At 34.3% G+C, this 26,634-nt stretch overlaps 1 protein-coding gene across 1 annotated transcript in view; it reads right to left on the reverse strand.

Moving 5' to 3' along the window:
* Positions 1-1,557: 1,557 nt before the first annotated feature.
* RPS6KA6 (ribosomal protein S6 kinase A6) overlaps positions 1,558-26,634 on the reverse strand; it is a 205,974-nt gene continuing 180,897 nt past the window's right edge. Inside the window, exons 21-22 of the mRNA XM_047075696.1 lie at positions 6,733-6,873; positions 1,558-1,683 (exon numbers count right to left, since the gene is read on the reverse strand). Coding sequence (XP_046931652.1) covers positions 1,558-1,683; positions 6,733-6,873 — 267 coding nt within the window. The remainder of the gene's footprint in view (positions 1,684-6,732; positions 6,874-26,634) is intronic.

The following is a 26,634-nucleotide window of genomic DNA, read 5'->3' on the forward strand; positions in this document are numbered from 1 at the left end:
TAGATGTTTTTAAATCTTTCAATTATTACAAAAGACACCTCAAAGTAAAGATGTATACTTTTATACATCATACCAAAGAAACAGATCTTTTTACATGGAATATATATCACTTATATTATAAAGAGAATATGTATAGTTTCCTTTATTGAATACCAAAGTTACAAGTCTTCTAGACTAAATTTTATACTTCAGTGCTTAGTAATCAGCTTGCTCTCTGGATTAAGCAAAATACACAAAAAACAGTACACTTAGCACACACAAGTTGTTTGCTTATATTCACTAAACAAAGCTGTAATATCCTCCAGTTTACATTCATGAGTTCTTTCTGTCAGTAGTAGTAGTAGTAGTAGTAGTAGTAATGGTATTTTCTTCAACAAAATGAAAAGATTCTTTAAAATTCTATCATTTGAGATAACAGTATATACTACCCCATGGTTCTAAATCATAAATTTAAAAATAAGACCAATTTTGCCAGACTTTTTTCATAAATAAGATTTAAAATGTGCTCGAATTTTATGTAGATCATTAATATTATTTTCTTTTCAAAATGTTAGTTTATCTCTTTGTAGCAATGTTTAAAGTTTACTGAAATGCATTGTATTATATCATGTGGGCTAAGCCCACAAGTCCATTACAATAAAATTTAAACTATATAACCATAGGATTGAAGGTAAATTAATACACTACACTGTAATTAAATTTTGAAAGTCCAAAGACAAAAATGTAGTTCATTACCAAAGGGAAAAATATGATTAAATCCAATTGAGTAAATTGAAAGTATGTCTATATATCATGAAGGTGGTATCAACACATGTACTTTATTTTCAAAGGCTTAATTATAACCTATTTAGTAGATTACAAGACCAAGTATAAAGCCTTTGGCTAAAAAATTTCTTCATTTGTACCATAATTTCATTAGATGTAAAATTTACAGAGGTCTTATGGAAACCTTTATTTCTAGATGAGGACATTTATGGATAATATATAGGTCTGTCTGAATACATAATCTGTGATTTGATTCTGTAAAAATTTTGGCACCAACTATATCAGGAGCTCATGTATTAGCACAAATGAATGTAGTCCTTTGGTTGTATGCAAAAACAAGTTTGTACAATACATTTTTGTTTGTTTTCTTTTTTAAAAAAGCCTATTCTTCAGGATCTGATGTTAAAAATATTGGCATTGCCTGGCATTATACTATTGTATTTGCATCCTGATTGTTGGTACTGATTCCCCAAATCATTATTTTATGAAACTAGAAAAACTATTAAAATAACTTTATTTGAAAGGAACTTTACAAGTTAGTGTTCAGAGAAGTTGTTAGGACCTTGTAGACACCAATTATATATTTAAACACTTGGACACCACTACAAAACAACATAGAGCATGAATACTATGGACCTGTGTATTTTTTTTATCTCATCTCCCTAAAAAAGGAGGCTTAAACAGAATATTCAAGTAATGTAGCAGAAAACAATGCCTTTGATATAAGATTAGGCAAAAAGCCACACATTTAATTTTCTCTTCATCCAGTCTGGCTGAGGAACACTAGAAATCTTATAGGCCAGTTGATGTTCGTTTTTTCATACTCCGTCGCTGAGCTAAGTTTGAAGCAGCAACAGGCTCAAGGACTGGTTGAAAGGTCTTGTGAGTCAGGGCAGAACATGTGGTGACCACTACTCCCTAAAATAATGAGAAAGAAGACAAACTGAATAATAATCTCTGGAGGTAAAAATTTCCACATTATATCATGAGAGATTTAACTACAACACAACTTATTTCTTAGGAAAATAATGGAGTATACTTGATCTATGCATTAATGTTCCTTTCACGAATTAATACCTGAATATACCTTGTATATTTTTTTATTTCAATGACTCTGCTGCTTACAAATTTTTAAAACACTAAAATGTATTATTTTTATCAGACTTTCATCACTCATGTAATTTGTCTTAAATGCTTTAAGAATTTTATTTAAAAATTTTTAAACTATTTTAAAATGTGTTTTTGAGAGACAGAGAGAGACAGAGTGTGAGTGGGGGAGGGGCAGAGAGAGAGGGAGACACAGAATCCGAAGTAGGCTCTAGCCTCTGAGTTGTCAGCACAGAGCCTGAGGTGGGGCTTGAACCCATGTACTGTGAGATCATGACCTGAGCTGAAGTCTGACGCTCAAATGACTGAGCCAGCCAGACGCCCCAAGAATGTTTTTTTTTTTATCAACTAACAAAGCAATATACTTTAATTCTACTTGGAAAAAATAGCATATATAGAGGTGAAAATAACAGACACATATTATGACATAGAAACATAAAATAGATAACACTTAACCATAAAAAAGCAAATACATTAAACATACTATAAAATGGAGTGTTCTTGAATAGAACAAATCACTAATGAAGCTCGGGTTTTGTTAAGATTTCATGTCCAGTCACAATAGACACACACATTACAGAACTATCATAACTTTGTTATGTTTTTTTTCTTAAGTCAACATAGTTTATTCCTTTTTAAAAAATTTTTTTAAAATGAAATTTATTGTCAAATTGGTTTCCATACAACACCCAGTGGTCATCCCAAAAGGGGTCCTCCTCAATACCCATCACCCACCCTCCCCTCCCTCCCACCCCCCATCAACCCTCAGTTTGTTCTCAGTTTCTAACAGTCTCTTATGCTTTGGCTCTCTCCCGCTCTAAACTCTTTTTTTTTTCTTCCCCTCCCCCATAGACTTCTGTTAAGTTTCTCAGGATCCACATAAGAGTGAAAACATACGGTATCTGTCTTTCTCTCTCTGACTTATTTCACTTAACATAATACTCTCCAGTTCCATCCACGTTGCTACAAAAGGCCATATTTCACTCTTTCTCATTGCCACGTAGTATTCCATTGTGTATATAAACCACAATTTCTTTATGCATTCATCAGTTGATGGACTTTTAGGCTGTTTCCATATTTTGGCTATCGTTGAGAGTGCTGCTATAAACACTGGGGTACAAGTGCCCCTATGCATCAGCACTCCTGTATCCCTTGGGCAAATTCCTAGCAGTGCTATTGCTGGGTCATAGGGTAGGTCTCTTTTTAATTTTTTCAGGAACCTCCACACTGTTTTCCAGAGCGGCTGCACCAGTTTGCATTCCCACCAACAGTGCAAGAGGGTTCCCATTTCTCCACATCCTCTCCAGCATCTATAGTCTCCTGATTTGTTCATTTTAGCCACTCTGACTGTCGTGAGGTGATATCTGAGTGTGGTTTTGATTTGTTTTTCCATGATGAGGAGCGACGTTGAGCATCTTTTCATATGCCTTTTGGCCATCTGGATGTCTTCTTTAGACAAGTGTCTATTCATGTTTTCTGCCCATTTCTTCACTGGATTATTTGTTGTTCGGGTGTGGAGTTTGGTGAGCTCTTTATAGATTTTGGATACTAGCCCTTTGACCGATATGTCATTTGCAAATATATTTTCCCGTACCGTTGGTTGCCTTTTAGTTTTGTTGATTGTTTCCTTTCCTGTGCAGAGGCTTTGCAGCTTCATGAGGTCCCAATAGTTCATTTTTGCTTTTAATTCCCTTGCCTTTGGAGATGTGTTAAGTAAGAAATTGCTGTGGCTGAGGTCAGAGAGGTTTTTCCTGCTTTCTCCTCTAAGGTTTTGATGGCTTCCTGTCATACATTCAGGTCCTTTATCCATTTTGAGTTGGTTTTTGTGAATGGTGTGAGAAAGTGGTCTAGTTTCATTCTTCTGCATGTTTCTGTCCAGTTTTCCCAGCACCATTTGTTAAAGAGACTGTCTTTTTTCCATTGGATATTCTTTCCTGCTTTGTCAAACATTAGTTGGCCATACATTTGTTGGTCTAGTTCTGGGGTTTCTATTCTATTCTACTGGTCTGTGTGTCTGTTTTTGGGCCAATACCATGCTGCTTGATGATTACAGCTTTGTAGTAGAGGCTAAAGTCTGGGATTGTGATGCCTCCTGCTTTGGTCTTCTTCTTCAAAATTACTTTGGTTATTCGGGCCTTTTGTGGTTCTATACAGATTTTAGGATTGCTTGTTCTAGCTTCGAGTAGAATGCTGGTGCAATTTTGATTGGGATTGCATTGAATGTGTAGATAGCTTTGGGTAGTATTGACATTTTAACAATATTTATTCTTCCAATCCATGAGCACGGAATATTTTTCCATTTCTTTATATCTTCTTCAACTACCTTCATAAGCTTTCTATAGTTTTCAGCACACAGATCTTTTACATCTTTGGTTAGGTTGATTCCTAGGTATTTTAAGCTTCTTGGTGCAGTTGTGAATGGGATCAGTTTCTTTATTTGTCTTTCTGTTGCTTCATTATTAGTGTATAAGAATGCAACTGATTTCTGTACATTGATTTTGTATCCTGCAACTTTGCTGAATTCATGTATCAGTTCTAGCAGACTTTTGGTGGAGTCTACCGGGTTTTCCATGTATAGTATCATGTCCTCTGCAAAAAGTGAAAGCTTGACTTCATCTTTGCCAATTTGGATGCCTTTGATATCCTTTTGTTGTCTGATTGCTGATGCTAGACCTTCCAACACTATGTTCAACAACAGCGGTGAGAGTGGACATCCTTGTCGTGTTCCTGATCTCAGGGAGAAAGCTCTCACTTTTTCCCCATTGAGAATGATATTAGCTGTTGGTTTTCATAAATGGTTTTTATGATGTTTAAGTATGTTCCTTCTATCCCAACTTTCTATGAAGCCAGCATTATTTTGATTCCTAAACCAGACAGAGACCCAGTAAAAAAAGAGAATTACAGACCAATATCCCTGATCAATATGGATGCAAAAGTCTCAATAAGATTCTAGTAAATCGAATTCAACAGCATATAAAAAGAATTATTCAGCATGATCAAGTGGGATTCATTCCTGGGCTGCAGGGCTGGTTCAACATTCACAAATCAATCAATGTGATACATCACATTAATAAAAGATAAGAACCATATGATCCTGTCAATCGATGCAGAAAAAGCATTTGACAAAATTCAGCATCTTTTCTTAATAAAAACCCTCAAGAAAGTCGGGATAGAAGGAACAATAATTTTGTTTTTAATATAAGTTGTATATATTTAAGACATGGAACACATTTTGATGTGCATATACATAGTACAATGATTACTATAGTCAAGCTAATGAACAAATCACATAGTTATCATCTTGTTTTGATGAAAGCACGTGAAATCTACTCTTAGCATATTTCATTTCCAATATTTAACAAATTGTTTAAAATTTTTTTTAACATCTATTTATTTTTGAGACAGAGAGAGCATGAATGGGGGAGGGGCAGAGAGAGAGGGAGACACAGAATCGGAAGCAGGCTCCAGGCTCTGAGCCATCAGCCCAGAGCTTGACACGGGACTCGAACTCACAGACCGCGAGATTGTGACCTGAGCTGAAGTCGGACGGTTAACCTACTGAGCCACCCAGGAGCCCCTTTTTAAAAATTTTTAATATTTGTGTATTTTTAAAAGAGAGAGAGAGAGAGAGAGAGAGAGAGAGAGAGGGAACAGGGGAGTGGCAGAGAGAGAGAGAGGGAGACAGAATCTGGAGCAGTCTCCAGGCTCTGAGGTGTCAGCACAGAGCCTGATGTGGGGCTTGAACTCACAAACCATGACCTGAGCCAAAGTCTAACACTTAACCAACTGAGCCACCCAGGCACCCCTCCAATATTTAATACAGTATTATTAACTATAGTCATCATGCTGTACATTAGATATCTAGACTTATTCATCCTACATAACTGCAACTTTGTATTTTGACCAACATCTCCCCATTTTACCCTCTTCTCTGCCCCTGGTAACAACCTTTCTACTCTCTGCTTTTATATATTTAACTGGTTTAGATTCCACCTGTAAGAGAGATTATATATATATATATATATATATATATATATATATATTTCTGTGTCTGGCCTATTTCATTTAGCATGTCTTCCAGGTTCATCCGTGTTGTTGCAAATGACAGGATCTAATTTTTAAAGCTGAATAGTATTCCACTGGTTATTTGTCCACCACAATATTTATCCTCAAAGAGATCTTTGTTCTCCCATGTTCAGTGCAGCATTATTCACAATAGCCAAGACATAGAAACAATGTAAGTGTTCATCAACAGATGAATGCATAAAACACTAAATTTTCCATCTAGATTCAATGTCTATAAATATGGGAATTTGCAACCATGGTTATTTAGGAACCAATAGCAATATTTTCTTTACATATAAAACCTACATTTAGTATACTCTTAGCCCCAGTGTCTCAAGAGAAAGTTAAATACAATTAAGGAATTTTTATTTATCATCTGAAAGGCAATAGGTAAAGAAGATTAACAAGAATCCACAGTTGTTATTTAAAACAAAAACAAAGAACCTATAAATACATTTTTAAAAATAAAGATATTTAGGGGCGCCTGGGTGGCTCAGTCGGTTAAACATCCGACTTCAGCTCAGGTCACAATCTCGCGGTCCGTGAGTTTGAGCCCCGCGTCCGGCTCTAGGCTGATGGCTCAGAGCCTGGAGCCTGCTTCCGATTCTGTGTCTCCCTCTCTCTCTGCCCCTCCCCCGTTCATGCTCTGTCTCTCTCTGGCCCAAAAATAAATAAAATGTTAAAAAAATATTAAAAAAAATAAAGATATTTAAGGTAATTATATGTGTTATCAGTAAATGGCACGCAATAGCTTTATCAAACATTTAGAAGATGCATAAAAAATGTTTGTTTTACCTTAATGACATGTGATGCATCATATCTATTTGGCTGATCATTCAGCAACTGATCTCTGTGGGTTATCCATGAGTGTTTTAATACTTGTTCTGCAGTGTACCGCTGATGTGGGTCCATATGTAGCATATGGGAGAGTAAATCCTATATTAAAATGAAAAAAAAAATATATATATATACATATATATATACATATATATATATATATACACACACACACATACACACATATGTGAAACTGTATAGCAGTGAAAGTTTTAGTAAAATGTATTATTTCATATTTTCTTAAAATATAAAAGCACCAGTAGCTTTGTGATCAGTTTTAATTGACCTATATACAGGAAAAACTAACTTATACTCTGCACAGATAACTGTCAGAATCTTCAAACAGATTTTTCGATATATGGTAAACCATTATTTATCATTTCTAAATCAGAGGACACCAAATCTGTGGAACTGGAATGTGGTTAGTGGGAGAGGAAGAAAATATAAAGTAGCAGGAGTTATCCTAGAATGTGTGAAATGGTCAAGAGGAGAAAAGAGCTATTGATCTTTGCTGGTAAGCTGGGCCCCAAAGTATAAAGGTATACTTTTATATAGAAATTTCTACACTTTTATATAGTGTAGAAATGTACAACATAGAAGGGAGAACCCCATGTTGTTAACACACTCCCAATAATTGGGGGTTTCTGTGTAAAATACTAAAGAAAGCAAAACATAAATTCAAGGCTAGCAGGTGATGGCTAGCACTCTTTAATGGTCAGAATATCCTAAGTTTCTCACAGAGTAACTGTGAATATGCTTATTTATTTCTGTTATAAGAAGTTGTAAATTTACTACAACTTGATAGTTTACCTCTGTGTTAATAACAAGTTGTAAATGTACTATAACTTGATAGTAAAACACAGTTTTAAATACAGACTATCTTTATCAAACATCTTTTAGGAAATGGAGAAGTGAACTCTCCTTAACAAGCATCATATAAAATAGAAACAGTCATCCATAGCATAAGTGGTGAAACTAAAGACTCTAAGTAGTTACATCAGAATTTGAAGAATAATAAAAGTATGTCAGAGAGTAAAACAACCAATCAAAATCTATTGGAAAAAGGACAAATATGAAAAAATGAATGGGAAAATAATTTAGAAAATAAAATAACAGTGAATTACTTCAATAAAACAGACCTAAATGATAGTCATAAAAATGATAAAAGTTCCATAGTCCAAGGACTTCTACCTCTGGCCAAAATAGAGTATCAGAGATTGGATTCATCCACCTGTTTGAAACAATACCCCCTCCCAACACAAAAATAAACAAATTAATTAATAAGTTAATAAATTCATTAACAAAATACAACGAACAACAGTTTTCTAGAGATCAAATATTAGGCAACAAAAGAAAGCGATTCCCAACAGACTGGGAACAAATCAAACAAGCCCTATGATTGCGCAAACTTACCACCTTGAGAGTTTTCAGACTGTTGTGTAGGTAAAGGAAACTCAGACAGAGCCTGGCAGATTCTCTGAGTTGATGAGACAAAACTGAGAGTCAGGGGGGAACGAGGCAGATAGATTAGCATGATTGACTACTAGAGTGGTGAGAGGAGCAGAAAAAAGACTACAGAGACCTGTAGAGGTCTCCTCAAATATTCAGCAGGCTACTGATAAACCTACAACTGTGAAAAGAACTATTTTAAAGGTTTAGAAGGAAATCAGAACTCATGGAGGATGGACATAAAAACACTGCCTGTTTCCACAAGCCAGGCTGGAAAATCTCACAATTCATGAAGTACCTTGAGTTAACCAGCCTGAGTACTGTGTATCTCTAAACATTGTTCTGATCCTGCCTAAAAATCTTATTTATTTATTTTTTAATGTTTATTTATTTTTGAAGAAGAGAGAGACAGAGCATGAGTGGGGGAGGGGCAGAGAGAGTGGGAGACACAGAATCTGAGGCAGGCTCCAGGCTCTGAGCTGTCAGCACAGTCCCGCGGGCTCAAACTCATGAACCATGAGATGATGACCTGAGTCAAAGTGAGTCACTTAACCAACTGAGCCACCCAGATGTCCCTAAAAAAATCTTAAAAGGGAGAATCCAAAGCATCAGATTGTTTCACCTAACTTAATTGTGCCCCAGAATAAAGTTCAAGAATATGTATAAGAATACAAAAGTTTCCAGCACACAGTAAGGCAAAATTCACATTGTTTGGCTTCTTATAAAAAATCGTCAGGCATTACATTATATGTTAATGGCATAACATTATATGTTAAAAATAACATATAATAAGAAGAAACCAACCAATCAATCAAAAATGACCCAGAATTGATACATACATCAGAATTAGCAGATAAGGATGTTAAAATGGTCATTTTAACTCCATTCCATATGTTAAAAATTAGAGACAGAGAAGATATAAAAAGCCACAAATCAAATTTCTAGAGATAAAAAACTAAAATTTGAGACAAAAAATAAAATGAATGGGATTAAAAGAAAATTTGATATGGAAGGTAAAAAGATTGGGGAAGACACAACAATAGACGCCATAAAAAAGAAACACAGAGTGTAAAACAAGCAAAAGAACAGAGCATCTTGTGAGAAACAGAGCATCTGTGAGAAAACGTCAAGCAGTATAATACACAATTGCAACCGGTATCCCTGAAGTAAAGAAAAGAAGGAAAAATATGTGAGGGAATAATATTTCCAAAATTATCAAATTTGGCAGAAACCATAAACCTACAGACCCAACAAGTTCAATGAAGTACAAATACAAGGTATATATATATATATATATATATATATATATATATATATATCAAGGACATCAAACCAAATCTCAAAATCCAAGGCAGAGAGAATGTTAAAAGCAAGTAGACATTAAAAAAAGACATGTTACATATAGTGAAAAAATGATAAGAATAACAGAAGATTTCTTGTCAGAAAAAAATCGAATAACAAGACAATATAATTCCTGAACAACCAATGAGTCAAAAAAAAATCAAATGGTAAATATAAACAAATAAAAATGTAAATAAACCATACCACAATTGGGGCACCTGGATGTTTCAGTTGGTTAAGCATCCAACTCTTGATTTTGGCTCAGGTCGTGATCTCACCATTCATGAGTTCGAGCCCTGCATTTGGCTCTGCGCTGACAATGCAGAACCTGCTAGGGATTCTCTCTCTCTCCTTCTGTCCTGCTTGCACTCTCTCTGTCTTTCTCAAAATAAATAAATAAACTTTAAAAAACCACCAAAACTTTATGAGATGCAGCAAAAGCAAGTCTAAAAGGAAAGTTTATAAAAAAGAATGCCTACACTAAGAAAAAAGAAAGATCTCAAAAAAAGAAAAGAAAAATAAAAGATCTTTAATAACTCAACCTTATACCTCAAAGAACTAGAAAAAAAAAAGAAGAAAAGAAAAGAAAAACAAAGCCCCAGAGCAGAAGGAAGGATATAATAAAGATCAAAGCAGAAATACATGAAATAGGGACCAGAAAAACAGTAGAAAAGATCAAGAACTAAGAGCTGGCTTTTTGAAATTATAAATAAAATTGACAAACCGTTAGCCAGACCAATAAAAATAAAAAAGAAAACTCAAATAAATTAAATAAAAAAAAAGAGGTGACGTTACATATGATGCCACAGAAATAAAAAGGATCATGAGAATACTATGAAAATTTATATGCCAACAAACTGGAATATTTAAAGGAAACAGATAAATTCCTAGATACACATATCTTACCAAAACTGAATAATGAAGAAAAAGAAAGCCTGAAAATACCAATAATAATGTGTAAAGAGACTGAAGTAGTTAATATAAAAATCTTGTAACAGAGAAAATCTCAGATAGTTTCACTCGTGAATATATGAAATATTTGAAGAAAATTAATGCCTATCCTTCTAAAACTCTTACAAAAATTGAAGAAGAGGAATATTCTCAAACTCATTTCATGAAGGCTGTATTGCCCCACTATTAAACCCCTATAAAGATACTATAAGAAAAAAAAAGGAAACAGGACAGTATCATTGATGAATATAGATGCAAAATTTCTCAACAAAATAGCAGGTAACTAAATTCAGCAGCAGTTTAAAAAGAAAATACACCATGATCGAGTGGGATTTATCCCTGGGTTGTAAGGGTGGTTGAATATTCACAAATCAATCAATGTGATACACCACATTAATAAAAGAAAGGATAAAAATGATATTATCATTTCAGTAGATGAGAAAAAAAAACATTTGACAAAGTACAATATATTTCATGATTAAAACCCTCAACAAAGTAGGGTTAGAGGGAACATACCTCAACATGATAAAGGCCATATATGAAAAACCCACAGCTAATATCATCCTCAATAGGGAAAAAATGAAAATTGTTTCTCTACAGTGAGGAGCAAAACAGGGATATCCACTCTCACCACTATTATTTCTTTTTATTTTTTTATGTTTTTTATTTATTTTTGAGAGAGAGAGAGAGAGAGCATGAGTAGAGGGAGGACAGAGAGAGAGGGAGACAAAGAATCCAAAGACAGGCTCTAGGCTCTGAGCTAGCTGTCAGCACGGAGCCCAATGCGGGGCTTAAACACATGAATGTGAGGTCATGACCTGAACCTAAGTCAGACGCTTAACCGACTGAGCCACCCAGGCACCCTTCACCAGTATCATTTAATATACTACTGGAAGTTCTAGCCACAGCAATCAGAAAACAAAATAAAAGGCATTCAAATAGTCAAGGAAAAAGTAAAACTTTCATTATGTGCATATGACATGATACTATATTGGGAAAACCGAAAAGACTCCAACAAAATCTTGCTAGAAGTGATACACAAATTCAGTAAAAGCGATGGATACAAAATCAATGTACAGAAATCTGTTGCATTTCTATATAGCAATAATGAAGCAGCAGAAAGAGAAATAAAAGAATCAATCCCATTTACAATTGCACCAAAACCCATAAGATACCTAGGAATCAATCTAATCAAAGAGGTAAAAAATCTGTACTCTGAATACTATAAAACACCTAGGAAAGAAATTGAAGATGAGACATAGAAATGGGAAAACGTCCCATGCTCATGGATTGGAAGAACAAATATTGTTAAAATGTCTGTGTTACCCAAAGCAATCTACACATTGACTGTGATCCCTATCCAAACAGGACCAGCATTTTCATAGAACTAGAACAAACAATCCTAAAATTTTTATGGAACCACAAAAGACCCTGAATAGTCAAAGCAATCTTGAAAACAAAACAAACAAAAAAAGCAAACCTGGAGTCATCACAATTCTGGACTTCAAAGCTATAGTGATCAGGACTATATGGTATAGGAACAAAAACAGACACATAGATCCATGGAACAGAATAGAAAACACAAAATTAAAACCTCAGGAAAAAACAGATGTTGTCGAGAATGCAGAGAAAGAGGAACACTTTTGCACTGCTGGTGGCAATGCAAACTGGTGTAGTCACTCTGGAAAACAGTATGGAGTTCCTCAAAAAATTAAAAATAGAACTACCTTATGACCCAGCAATTGTACTACTAGGTATTTATCCAAAGAATATAAAATATTTGAAGGGCACATGCACCCCAATGTTTATATCAGAGCTATCAACAACAGCCAAATTATGGAAAGAGCCCAAATGTCCATTGACTGACAAATGGATAAAAAAAATGTAGTATATATATTTACAACACACATACACATACATACATACACACATACATACATACATACATATACAATGGAATAATACTCAGCCATCAAAAATAATGAAATCTCGTCATTTGCAAAAACGTGGATGGAACTAGAGTGTATTATGCTCAGCAATATAAGTCAGTCAGAGAACGAAAGTATCGTATGATTTCACTCATATGTGGAATTTAAGAAACAAAACAGGGCCCCTGGGTAGTTCAGTCAATTGAGCGTCTGATTTTGGCTCAGGTCATGATCTAATTTCTCGTGAGTTTGAGCCCTGCATTGGGTTCTGTGTGGACAGCTCAGAGCTTGGAGCTTGCTTCAGATTCTGTGTGTCTCTCTCTCAGCCCTTCCCCTGCTCGCACTTAGTCTCTCTCTCAAAAATAAATAAATATTTTAAAAAGTTTAAAAAAACAAAATAGATGAATATACAGGAAGGGAAGAAAAAAGATAAAAACAGGGAGGCAAACCACAAGATTCTTAAATACAGAGAACAAACTAAGGGTTGCTAGAGGGGTATTTGGTTGGGGGTGCACTAAATGGGTGATGGGCATTAAAGTGGGCACTTGTTGGCATGAGCACTGGGTATTATATGTAAGTGATGAATCAATAAATTCTATTCCTGAAATTAAAAATAATAATAAAATACTAAAATACATTATTTTTTCTAATGCTTATTTGTTTTTGAGAGAGAGATGGAGAGCGAGAGGTGGAGGGTCAGAGAGGGAGGGAGACACAGAATCTAAAGCAGGCTCCAGGCTCTGAGCTGTCAGCACAAGGCCCAACACAGGGCCAAACCCATGAACTGTGAGATCATAACCTGAACTGAAGTCAGACACTTAACAAACTGAGCCACCCAGGTGCCTCTAAAATACATACTTAATGCACCTTATCAGGAAAGTGAAAAGACAACCCACAGAATGGGAGAAAATATTTTCAAATCCTACACCTAATAAGGGATTAATATTAAGAATATATAAAGAACTCCTACAACTCAACAACAAAAACAACCAAACAATCTGATTGAAAAATGGGCAAAAGACTTGACATTTCTCCAAAGAAGACACACAATTGTCTAGTCAACACAAGAAAAGGGGCTTAGCATCATTAGTCATTAGAGAAATATGAATAAAAACCACCATGACACTCTACTTCACACCTAGTAGGATGGCTATAATACAAAATACAGAATATAGCAAGTTTGGTCAAGAATGTAGAAAAAATTGGAACATTTGATGTTATGGGTAGGAATGCAGTATGATGCAGCTGCTGTGGAAAACATTTTGGTACTTCTTCAAAAAGTTAAATATACCCACAATAACTGAAAACTGGTACTCAGATACTTGTATGCAATGTCCATTGTAGAATTATTCACAACAGTTGAAAAGTGGAAATAACCCAACTGTACATCAATATATGTATAGATAAATAAAATGCGGCATATCCATACAATGAAGTATTATTCATTCATAAAAAGGAATGAAGTTCTGATACATGCTACAACATGGATGAAACTGAAATAAGGCCCAACACAAAGGACAAATATTATATGATTCCATTTATATGAGGCACTGAAAATATACAAATTCGCACAGGCAGAAAGTAAATTTGAGCTTACCAGAGAAGGGAGGAATAGGAGTCATTAATAGGTGTAGAGTTTGTATTTGGGGTGAGGAAAAAGTTTGGGAAATAGTGGTGATGGTTGCACAACACTATAAATGTAATTAATGACATGGAAATGTACCCTTAAAAATAACTGAAATTGCAAACCTTATGTTATATATAAATAAGAAAATTGAATACTAAAAAAATAAAAATAAAAATTTGAGTACTTTAATAAAAATAAGAATACTAAAAAATTAAAAAGAATGATCATATTAAGTGGGAATGTAAAAGGATAGACATTTCAAAAGAGTTTGGTGGATTCTTAAAAAGTTAAATATAAAAAAATTTAAATATATACCCAATCATTCCACTCCTGTGTGTTTATACAAAAATATGAAAGCTATACATTCATATAAGCAGTTGCACACACATACTGAGTGCAGTTTTAGTGGTAATATTTCTAAACTGCCAAAACCACAAATTTTCATTAGCAGGTGAGTATATAAACAAAGTTTAGTGTATCCATACAATGGAATATTATTTGTGATATAAAGAAATAAACTATTGATACATTCCTAAAAGTTTGATGAATCTTAAAATAATTATGAGTGAAAGAGACCTAAAAAAGTTTATATACTGTATGATTCCATTTATAAACATTTCTAGAAAGTGGAAAATAATGTGTAGTGTCAGACAGCAGGTCAGTGGTTGTCAGGGAATCAGGGGTGGAGATAGTTAGTTGGGAATGTGGAGCAGGAGGGAAATATTATAAAGGGACGTGAAGAAACTTAGGGTAATGGATATGTTGATTATCTTGATTTTTGTGATCATTTCATTGGTGTGTCAATATATCATAGCATTAAATTATATACTTGAAATACGTGTGTTTTCTTGATCAGTTATACCTCAGTAAAGTTGTTAAAAAACAATCAATGGTTTAGCCCCAAAATAATAGGCCCCTCTGTTCTTACCAAAGTATGTTTCAACATATATATATATATATATATATATATATATATATACACTAAAATTTAGTAAGAAAAAAAACACTTCTCTGCTTTTCATTAAACCTATCTCACCTTTTGCATTTTCCTGTGGATTCTCAGAGACTACTGAAAAGTACAGGTAGCGATGTTGAAAGAATGAAAAGGAATTTAGGAAATGATCCTCTACAATACTGAAATATACACCTTAAATTTTACTCATGGGGGTCTTTGTTGCTAATAGGAAGGTCAAAGATAAACATATATTGTCAGAGTGATATATAGATTCTTAATGATATCAGCTAATACTTAACACATACTACTTACTATGTGCCACACATATTAACCTTCATAATAGCCCTGAGGTAGAAACTGTGGCAGAAAGAGGTTAAGCATAATTCCCAAGGTAACATAAAGTAGGTGTAACATAGCTAGTAAGTAAGGAGATGCATCCAGGCAGTACGCCAGAGCCTGGCTCATAACTATACTATTTCTCATTCTTCCTCATTAAAATCAATGTTGATGCCTGAACTTTATATAAAACTGTTGCTGCTTTTTCAATGTTTATAGCATTAAATAAATATTTGAGGAAAACATCAAAATCCCTATTTCAGAAAAAAATAGTTTTTAATAATGAAGTGGAACAATACTGTTTTATTATATATTCATCAACAAAATTTAACTGACATTAAGGAGAGTTAAAGCTAGGTTGGCCATATAATTTGTTTATCCAAATCAGGTCACTTGAGAGTGAAAGGCATAAACCAAAACTATCCCAGGAAAACTGTCATATATGATCAACCAAGTTAAAGCAAAAAAGATATAATTACTTCTGGGGTAAAAATCAGCTAACTTATATAGGACTAATGTAATTTTATAAATGTTTCACAGGTTCTTAAGCATACAAAATGGTCACTTTTAATTTATAAACAGACTGATTTGCATAACCAAAGTGGATTCCCCCGAAATGAAAATGAAAATATAGTAAATATGGCCATATCCTAAATGCTGATAAAATATTACAAGTATTTTTTCCTAGGAAATGTATGAACAGAATGCAGATTTGTTTATGCAATCAAATGGCTTTATAGCATAAGTATCAATATTTTCCTACTGTCTTTTAAGTAAATGGAAGTAGTTTTAATATGACTTAATTTACCTTATTTCTTTTTAGCCTCCCTCAGAAATGAATGAGTAGCAAGATCTCCTTGACAGAATGACAAGCGGAGAAAAGATGACAAATGAAAGAGCAAAATCCACTGAATTTTCTTGATAGCTAAGAGGCAAATGAGTTCAGCCACAGTTCACAATTGTATATGAATAATTTTCCACTTTTTCTAAGTGGATGTATAAGTGTTAACCAGTTTAAAAAATGATACTGAGCTATGGTAAGAATGATCACTTACACAATGAGTATTTAGTTAGATAGCTTAACTGGTAGAAAACCACTACTAATAAAAATGATTAATTTAATCTAACCTAGACTTCAAGTTTCTTATTTTTTTAATATACATTTTAAGTAAATGCCAGCAAAACTCCAAATTCTTTGAATGTACATGAATACAAGAGAATGGCAATTTTCCTATTCTTCTTACAGTACTCAGATGGCAAATCATTAAAGTTTAGAAACTATTGATTAATAATTCATAAATTTCTATTTCAATTTTAATAATGTGACTGAGATAAACCATTTATTCCATTAGAGTTATTATTAATTATACTATAAGCATTTTAATTCAGTCATATATGTTACAATTTATACTTCCTCAGTATAAATAGTGAGTTCCATAAATACTTTTTTTTAATGTTTATTTATTTTTGACAGAGAGAGAGAGACAGAGCATGAGCGGGGGACTGGCAGACAGAGAGGCAGACACAGAATCTGAAGCAGGCTCCAGGCTCTGAGCTGCAAGCACAGAGCCAGATGCAGGGCTTCAAGTCATGGGCAGTGAGATCATGACCTGAGCCAAAGTCGGATACTCAACCGACTGAGCCATGCAGGGGACCCCATAAATACTTAAGGAACACTTACTGCCTTGATAACAGGTAACAAATAATAATCCCTACAGTAAGACTAAGAGTACAATTTTAATTACTGAATTTGCTAGTGTATCTTTTTAGCTTTGATTAGACATTGTAGTCTTTTTCTAGTAAAATTTGGCACAAGGCTACAAAAGTTATGATACCAATAATCTGTTATCACACTTTGTATTTCTGTGGTTCTCTGTTGTATTGTTTTCTCTTCCATTTTTCATTTTGGTTTTTGAGTCTTCTCACTTTTATCTTTAGTGTGGTTAAAGTTTTGTCAGTTTTCTTTTTTCCTTTCCTTTCCTTTCCTTTCCTTTCCTTTCCTTTCCTTTCTGTTCCGTTCCGTTCCGTTCCTTTCCTTTCTTTTCTTTTCTTTTTTTGGAAAAATTGGTCTTTACTTTCAATGTTATGTTATTGTGAATTCTGGGCTCTATTTTACTTTATTTGATTTTGGTCTCTATTTTACTTCTGATTTTTCTTTGTTATTTCTTTCTGCTACTAATTTTAGCAAAGTTTCTTCTTTTTCTAGTTCCTTGTGGTATAATGTTAAGTTGTTTATTGGACTTAAAATTTTTTTTCTCCAAGTTTTTATTTAAACTCCAGTTAGTTAACACACGGTGCATGTTAGTTTCAGGTGTAGAATTTAGTGATTCAACATGTCCATACAATACCCAGTGCTCATCCCAAGTGCCCTCTTTAGTCCCCATCACCTATTTATCCCAATCCTCCCAAACACCTCCCCTCTGGTAACCATCAGTTTGTTCTTTATAGTTAAGAAACTATTTCTTGGTTTGCCTCTCCCCCCCACCCCATGTTTGTTTGTTTTGTTTCATAAATTCCATTTATGAGTGAAATCATATGGCATTTCTCTTTTGTATACTCTTTATTTTGCTAAGCATAATATTCTATCTCCATCCATGTCATTGCAAATGGCAATTATATATATATATATATATATGTATATATATATATAGAAAATACATATATATATTGTAAATATATATACATATATATATAAATATTTATGTAAGACTAATGTTATTTTGTAAATGTTTCATAGGTCCTTAAGCATACATACATACATACATACATGCATACCATGGCTTCTTTATCCATTCATCAGTCCATGGACATTTGGGAACTTTCAGTAATTTGTCTATTGTTGATAATGATGCTATAAATATTGGGGTGTATGTATCCCTTCAAATAAATATTTTTTGTACTTGGGTAAATACTTAGTAGTGAAATTGCTGGATCCTAGGGTGGTTCTATTTTTAGCTTTTTTGAGGAACTTCCATACTGTTTTCCACCATTGCTACACCAGTTTGCATTCCCATCAACAGTACAAGAGGGTTCCCCTTTATCTACATCTTCACCAACCTGTTGTATCTTGTATTGTTGATTTTAGTCATTATGACTGGTGTAAGATGATATCTTATTGTAGTTTTTATTCGTATTTCCTTGATGATCAGTGATGTTGAGCACCTTTTCATGTGTCTTGTTGGTCATTTGTATGTCTTCTTTGGCAAAATGTCTATTCATGTCTTCTGCCTATATTTTACTTGGATTATTAGTTTTTGGGGTGTTGAGTTGTACAAGTTCTTTATATATTTTGGGTACTCTTTATCAGATATGTCATTTGAAAATATTTTCTTCCATTCCATAGGATGCCTTTTAGTTTTGTTGATTGTTTCCTTCACTGTACAGAAGGTTTTTATTTTGATCAAGTCCCCAAAGTTTATTTTTGCTTTCATTTCCTTTGCCTCAGGAGACACACCTAGTAAGAAGCTGCTAGGGCTGATGTCAAAGAGGTGACTGCCTCAGTTCTATTCTAGGATTTTTATGGTTTCCTGTCTCACATTTAGGACTTTCATCCATTTTGAATTTATTTTTGTGTGTGGTGTAAGAAAGTGGTCCAGTAACATTCTTCTGCATGTTGTTGTCCAGTTTTCCCAACACAATTTGTTGAAGTGACTGCCCTTTTTTACACTAGATATTATTTCCTGTTTTGTTGAAGATTAATTGACCATAGAGTTGTGGGCTCATTTCTGGGCTTTCTATTCTGTTGTATTGATCTATGTGTCTATTTTCATGCCAGTACTATACTGTCCTGATTACTATAACTTTGTAATAAAACTTGATGTTTGGAATTGTGATTCCTCCAGCTTTGCATGACTTTTTCAAGACTGCTTTGGCTATTTGGGGTCTTTTGTGGCTCCATACAAATTTTAGAGCTGTGTTTTCTAGCTCTGTGAAAAATTCTGTTGGTATTTTGATAGGGAATGTATTCAATGTGTAAATTGATTTGGGTAGTATAGACATTTTAATAATATTTATTCTTCTAATCCTTAAGAATTAAATGTTTTTTCAATTCTTTGTGTCCTCTTTCTTTCATTAGTGTTTTATAGTTTTCACAGTACAGATCTTTCACCTCTTGGTTAGGTTTATTCCTATTATGGGTTTTGGTGCAATTGTAAATGGCACTGATTCCTTGAATCTAATTCTGCTGCTTCATTATTAATATATAGATATGCAACAGTTTTCTGTACATTGATATTGTATCCTGTGACTTTAATGAATTTGTGTATCTGTTCTAGTAATTTTTTGGTGGAGTCTTTTTGGTTTTCTATATAGAGTATCATGTCATCTGTAACTAGTGAATGTTTGATTTCTTCCCTGCTGATTTGGATGCCATGTATTTCTTGTCTGATTTCTGTGGCTAGGATGTCCAATAGTATATTAAATAACAGTGGTGAGGGTGGACATCCTTGTCTTGTTCCTAAAGGCAGAGGAACACATTTCAGTTTTTCCCAATTGAGGATGATATTAGCTGTGGGTCTTTCATGTATGGCCTTAATCATGTTGAGGTACGTTCCCTCTAACCCTATTTGTTGAGGGTTTTAATCATGAATGGATGTTATGCTTTGCAAAATGTACTTTGTCAAATGCATTTTCTGCATCTATTAAAAGGATCATATGGTTTTTATCCTTTCTTTTATTAATGTGGTATCTCACATTGATTTTCCAATATTGAACCCCACTTGCAACCCAGGAATAAATCCCATTTGATTGTGGGGAATGATTCTTTTAATGTACTGTTGGGATTCAATTTGCTAGTATTTTATTGAGAATTTCTGCATCTATGTTCATCACAGATTTTAGTCTGTAGTTCTCTTTTTTAGTGAAGTGTTTATCTGTTTTGGTATCAGGATAATGCTGATCTCATAGAATGAATTTGGAAATATTCCTTCCATTACTAATTTTTGGGTAAGTTTGAGAAGAATGGGTATTACCTCTTCCTTAAATGTTTGGTAGAATTTACCTGTGATGCCACCTTACCCTGGATTTTGTTTGTTGGGAGATTTTTTTATTATTGATGAAATTTCTTTGCTGTTTATAAGTCTGTTCAAGTTTCCTATTTCTTTCCGTTTCAGTTTTGGTAGATTTTATGTGTCTAGGTATTTATCCATGTCTTCCACGTTGTCCAATTTGTTGGCATAATTTTTCATATTTTACTTATAATTGTATGTCTGTTGTGTTCATTATTATTTATCCTCTCTCATCTGTGATTTTTTATAAGTCTGGCTAGGGTGTTATCAATTTTATTAACTTTTTCAAAAAAACCCCAGCTCCTAGCTTCATTGATCTATTCTATTGTTTTGGTTTTTAGTTTCTATATCATTTATTTCTGCACTAATTTTTATTCTTTCCCTTCTTCTGCTGGCTTAAGGCTTGGTTTGTTTTTCTTTTTTGAGATCCTTTAGGTGTAAGGTTGTTTATTTTAGATTTTTCTTTCATTTTGAAATAAGCTGTATTATTATATACTTCCCTCTTATGATAGCTTTTGCTGTACCTGAAGTGTTTTAGACTGTTGTGTTTTCATTTTCATTTGTTTCCATGTATTTTTTATTTCTTCTTTAATTTCCTGCTTGACCCATTCATTGTTCAGTAGCATGTTTTTTTAACCTTCATGTGTTTGTGGTCTTTCTGAATATTTTCTCATGGTTGACTTCAAGGTTCATAGCATTGTGGTCAGAAAATATGCATGCTATGATCTCAATCTTTTTTGTATTTGCTGAGGCCTGATTTGTGACCTTACAGTATGTGATGTATTCTGGAGAATTTCTATGTTCACTTGAAGAGAATGTGTATTCTGCTGCTTTAGGGTGGAATGTTCTGAATATATCTGTTAAGTCCATCTCATCCAGTGTATCATTCAAAGCCATTGTTTCCTTGCTGATTTTCTGCTTACATGATCTGTTCGTTGATGTATGTGTACTGTTAAAGTCCGCTACATTTATTGTGTATTATCAATGAGTTCCTTTATGTTTATTATTAATTGTTTTATATGTTTGAGTGCTTCATGTTAGGGGCATAGATACTTAAAACAGATTTTCTCGTTGGATAGTTCCTTTTATTAGTATATGGTGCCCTTCTTCATCTCCTGTTACAGTCTTTGGTTTAAACTCTAATTTGGTCATCATCAGGGAAATACACATCAAAACCATAATGAGTTACCACTTCAAACCTGTCAGAATGACTAAAACTAACAACACAAGAAACAACAAGTGTCAGCAAGCATGCAGAAAAAGAGCAACCCCCACACTGTTTTGCAGAGTGGCCGCAGCAGTTTGCATTCCCACCAACAGTGCAAGAAGGTTCCCGTTTCTCCAAGTCCTCTCCAGCATCTATAGTCTCCTTATTTGTTCATTTTAGCCACTCTGGCGTGAGGTGATATCTGAATGTGGTTTTGATTTGTTTTTCCTTGATGAAGAGCAACGTTCAGCATCTTTCCATGTGCCTGTTGGCCATCTGGATGTCTTCTTTAGCGAAGTGTCTATTCATGTTTTCTGCCCATTTCTTCACTTCTTCACTGGGTTATTTGTTCTTCAGGTGTGGAGTTTGGTTAACTCTTTATAGATTTTGGATAATAGCCCTTTGTCCAATATGTCATTTGCAAATATCTTTTCCCATTCCGTTGGTTGCCTTTTAGTTTTGTTGATTGTTTCCTTTGCAGTGCACAAGCTTTTTATCTTGATGAGGTCCCAATAGTTGACTTTTGGTTCTGTTTTGTTTCCCTTGCCTCCAGAGGTGATATACTGTCCAGTTCCTGGTGCTTCAGGGAGTGTCTCTGGTGTGTGGTGGATGCACTCTGCTGCTGTGTTTTAGCTGCTCTATCCTTCAAACTAGTCATCAACAGAGGCTCTCTTTGCCTGGAGTGCACGGTGTTTGGTCCTTGGGCAAAGTTGAACTTTTTTTTCCTTTTTTTTAAAAGATTTTTTTAATGTTTATTTATTTTTGAGACAGAGAGAGACAGAGCATGAATGGGGGAGGGTCAGAGAGAGAGCGAGACACAGAATCTGAAGCAGGCTCCAGGCTCTGAGCTGCCAGCACAGAGCCTGACGCCGGGCTAGAACTCATGGACCGTGAGATCATGACCTGAGCCGTTTTATATATATATATATATATATATATATATGTATAAAACACTGTATTATTAAGTATGCTTCCAGTAAAAAAATGTTGAAAAAATAACTTTAACTGAGGTTACTCATTTAAAATACAACATATCAGAGGCAAGGTCGGTGTGGCGATGGGTGAAACAGGTGAAGGTGATTAAGAGTATATTAATCATGATTACAGCTGTAATCATCAAGACAATATGGTACTGGTGCAAGAACAGACACTCAGATAAATGGAACAGAATAGAGAACCCAGAAATGGACTCACAAACGCATGGCCAACTAATCTTTGACAAAGCAGGAAAAAATATCCAATGGAATAAAGAAAGTCTCTTCAGCAAGTGGTGCTGGGAAAACTGGACAGTGGCAGGCAGAAAAATGCACCTGCACCACTTTCTTACACCATACACAAAAATAAACTCAAAATGGATGAAAGACCTAAATGTAAGACAGGAAGCCATCAAAATCCTTCAGGAGAAAGCAGGAAAAAACCTCTCTGATCTTGGCTGCAGCAACTTCTTACTCAACATGTCTCCGGAGGCAAGGGAAACAAAAGCAATAATGAAGTACTGGGATCTCATGAAGATAAAAACCTTCTGCACAGTGAAGGAAACACTCAGCAAAACTAAGAGGCAACCCATGTAATGGGAGAAGATATTTTCAAGTGACATATCAGATAAGAGATTAGTATCCAAAATCTGTAAAGAACTTATCAAACAATACCCCAAAAACAAATAATCCAATGAAGAAATGGGTAAAAGACATGAATAGACACTTCTGCAAAGAAGACATCCAGATGGCCAACCAACACAAGAAAAAATGCTCAAATCACTCACCATCAGGGAAATACAAATCAAAACCACAATGAGGTAACCACCTCATACCTGTCAGAATAGCTAAAATTAACAACTCTGGCAACAAGAGATGTAGGTGAAGATGTTGACAAAGAGGATCTCTTTTGCACTGCTGGTGGGAATGCAAACTGGTGCAGCCACTCTGGAAAACAGTATGGACGTTCCTCAAATAATTAAAAATAGAACTACTCTACGACCCAGCAATTGCACTGCTAGGTATTTATCCAAGGGACACAGGTATGCTGTTTGAAGGGGCATGTGCACCCCGATATTTATAGCAGCACTATCAACAATAGCCAAAGAAAGGAAAGACCCCAAATGTCCATTGATGGATGAATAGATAAAGAGATGTGGTATATATATACAATGGAGTATCACTCATCAATCAAAAAGAATGAAATCATGCCATTTGGAACTACATGGATGGAACTGGAGGGTATTATGTTAAGTGAAATTAGTCAGAGAAAGACAAATATATGCTTTCACTCATATGAGGGCTTTAAGATACAAAACAGATGAACATAAGGGAAGGGAAGTAAAAATAATTTAACAATAGGGAGGGAGACAAAAACATAAGAGACTCTTATATATCGAGAACAAACAGAGGGTTATTGGAGGTGTTGTGGGAAGGGGGATGGGCTAAATGGGTAAGAGGCATTAAGGAATTTACTTCTGAAGTCCTTGTTACACTATATGCTAACTTAGATGTAAATTTAAAAAATAAATTAAGTCAAAAAATTTCCCCAAATTGGAAAAAAACAAAACAAAAGAAAACAAAATAAAAAGCACTGTATCACTCTATACTCACATCAACATCAAATTCAATGAACAGGCTTGATGGCAGAAACATCATAACCAACCCTATTACTCTTTTTAACTATCTGATAGTATTTTTTTGTGAAAATAAACATCTTGCTGTTCAAAACAAAACAAAACAAAACGACTATAGTAATCATGATGAGCACTGAGTGATGTACAGAATTGCTGAATCACTATAATGTACACCTGAAACTAATATAACACTGTACTGTTAATTATGATGGAATAAAAATTTAAAAAAACTTAATAAAAATACATAAATATGCTTGGGAAAATATATAAAGTAAAATAAAATAAAATAAAATAATAAAATAAAATAAAATATATGGTAGTAGAATTTCTAGAAGGATTTCAATATGTTGTTTAAGTGTAAAACTGTTCTCCAATATAGATTATGTAAAGGTTAACAAGTTCATAGGCCGTCTGGGTGGCTCAGTAATTTGAGTGTCCAACTTGGGCTCAGGTCATGATCTCACAGTTTGTGAGTTTGAGCCCCATATCAGGCTGTGTGCTGACACTTCAGAGCCTGGAGGCTGCTTCGGATTCTGTGTGTCCCTCTCTCTCTGCCCCTCCCCTGCTCTCACTCTGTCTCTCTCTCTCTCAAAAATAAATAAATACATTTTTTTAAGAATTTAAAAATTTAAAAAAAGGTTAATAAGTTCAGTACACTTGATTTTCATATTCTATAAAAGAAGTGGATTGGGGCGCCTGGGTGGCGCAGTCGGTTAAGCGTCCGACTTCAGCCAGGTCACGATCTCGCGGTCCGGGAGTTCGAGCCCCGCGTCGGGCTCTGGGCTGATGGCTCAGAGCCTGGAGCCTGTTTCCGATTCTGTGTCTCCCTCTCTCTCTGCCCCTCCCCCGTTCATGCTCTGTCTCTCTCTGTCCCAAAAATAAATAAACGTTGAAAAAAAAAAAAAGTGGATGAACAATTATTCCTTTGCTTTTTCATTAAAGATTTATAGACCTCTTTCTCTTCCACTATATTCACATAAGTAAGTTAATAAAGCCTTTCTTTCTCTAAAATGTCTTCCCTAAAATGTAGTAGACTAAAAAGAGTACTGGACTAAAAATCATTTCCAGCTCTGCCACTTTTTGTGTGTGACCATGGGCAAGATAAAGTGTATACACCTTGGTTTATCTAACTACAAACGAGAAACCAGGTTCCTTCCAGCTCTATAAATCTCTGACTTGTAAAGACATAAAAAACCTCTTCTATTAAGAGAAACTTCAAGCGAAAATTAAAAAGAAATATGTATGTAAATCCTGGTCATTTACAGCAAATTTATAGTCATTCACAATTAGACAATATTTATCTTTATTTAATGGACAGGAACATCTTACTGTGCAAATTAACAAGGCAAGGTATACCTGAAGAAAAAATTAAATGGTTTATGAAAATATATTTGATTAAGTATTTATTGTGCTAAGTATGTTAGGAAATGTAAAAAAATGAGCATGACATTTAAATGCTCTCTGAATGGAAAGAATAAAAATGTATACAAATACATGGTAAAGGGGAACATGTTTAATGCTCTAATAAGGTACATACAACATAGTAATGGGAGCACAATAGAGGAAAGGTATAAGTTGTTCTTTTTACAGGAGGCAAGGGAAAAGGTCATAAATAATTGTCCCATAAGAACTTCTACTGGTCAATTCTTTGCTGGCTAAGGGTATATGCACTTGAAATATGTAACAGTTTATTTACTTAAAATATTCTAAAATTTAGATAGAACAGCCTTCTAATTAATCCAGTATTATTGTGTTTATATACAGTGAAACCATAAAATTTTCATTACTCTCCTGCCTCTTCTATTTTTGCTGTGTTTACCAGATACTTCTTCTTGCCTTCCCTGTTTTACAAAAGGGAAGCAGTAACGCCAGTGTTCTCAAAGCCTGTGGTTTGGAGGTGAGAATTTAGCTGAAAGTATTGTAGCAATAAAACACACAAAAATAACATGATTTCCACTATCACCCCTCACCTCTACCACCATTTAACCGAATGAACAAAGTTTATGAACTCTGCATGGACAGGAGGCAAACAGAATCATCATCTTAAAAGGGAAAAGTAGCTTATAAGAAACTGCAAATAAGTAAAACAACTCTCAAGAAGTGATAGAAAATGCCATAATTCTCATAACTAAGGGACACTAGTCTAAGGAGTTATGGGCAACTGAACAATAGTTTATCTTCATTGCTAATTTAAAACAAAAAAAAAATCAAACTGTTAAAATGAACAGAAGATAGTTTTATAGAAGGTTCATATAGTTCCTTTGCTCAACATTTGCCATCATTTTCAGAAAGTTTGAAAGATAGAACTAAAGTCACTTGATCCATAAAAAGGGAAACAATGAAAGACCATGTGAAATATTTAAAAAATAGCCCCCAATATCTTTTCCTATATTAATTACTCCAGAATATCACACTAAAAAGAGGAGGTGAAAATAAAACTAAACTTTAA

This window comes from Lynx rufus, unplaced genomic scaffold (assembly GCF_022079265.1).
Source record: "Lynx rufus isolate CCGP_SWC_20201006 ecotype Redwood Valley unplaced genomic scaffold, mLynRuf1.p SCAF_14, whole genome shotgun sequence".
In the NCBI taxonomy this organism is placed as follows: Eukaryota; Metazoa; Chordata; class Mammalia; order Carnivora; family Felidae; genus Lynx; species Lynx rufus.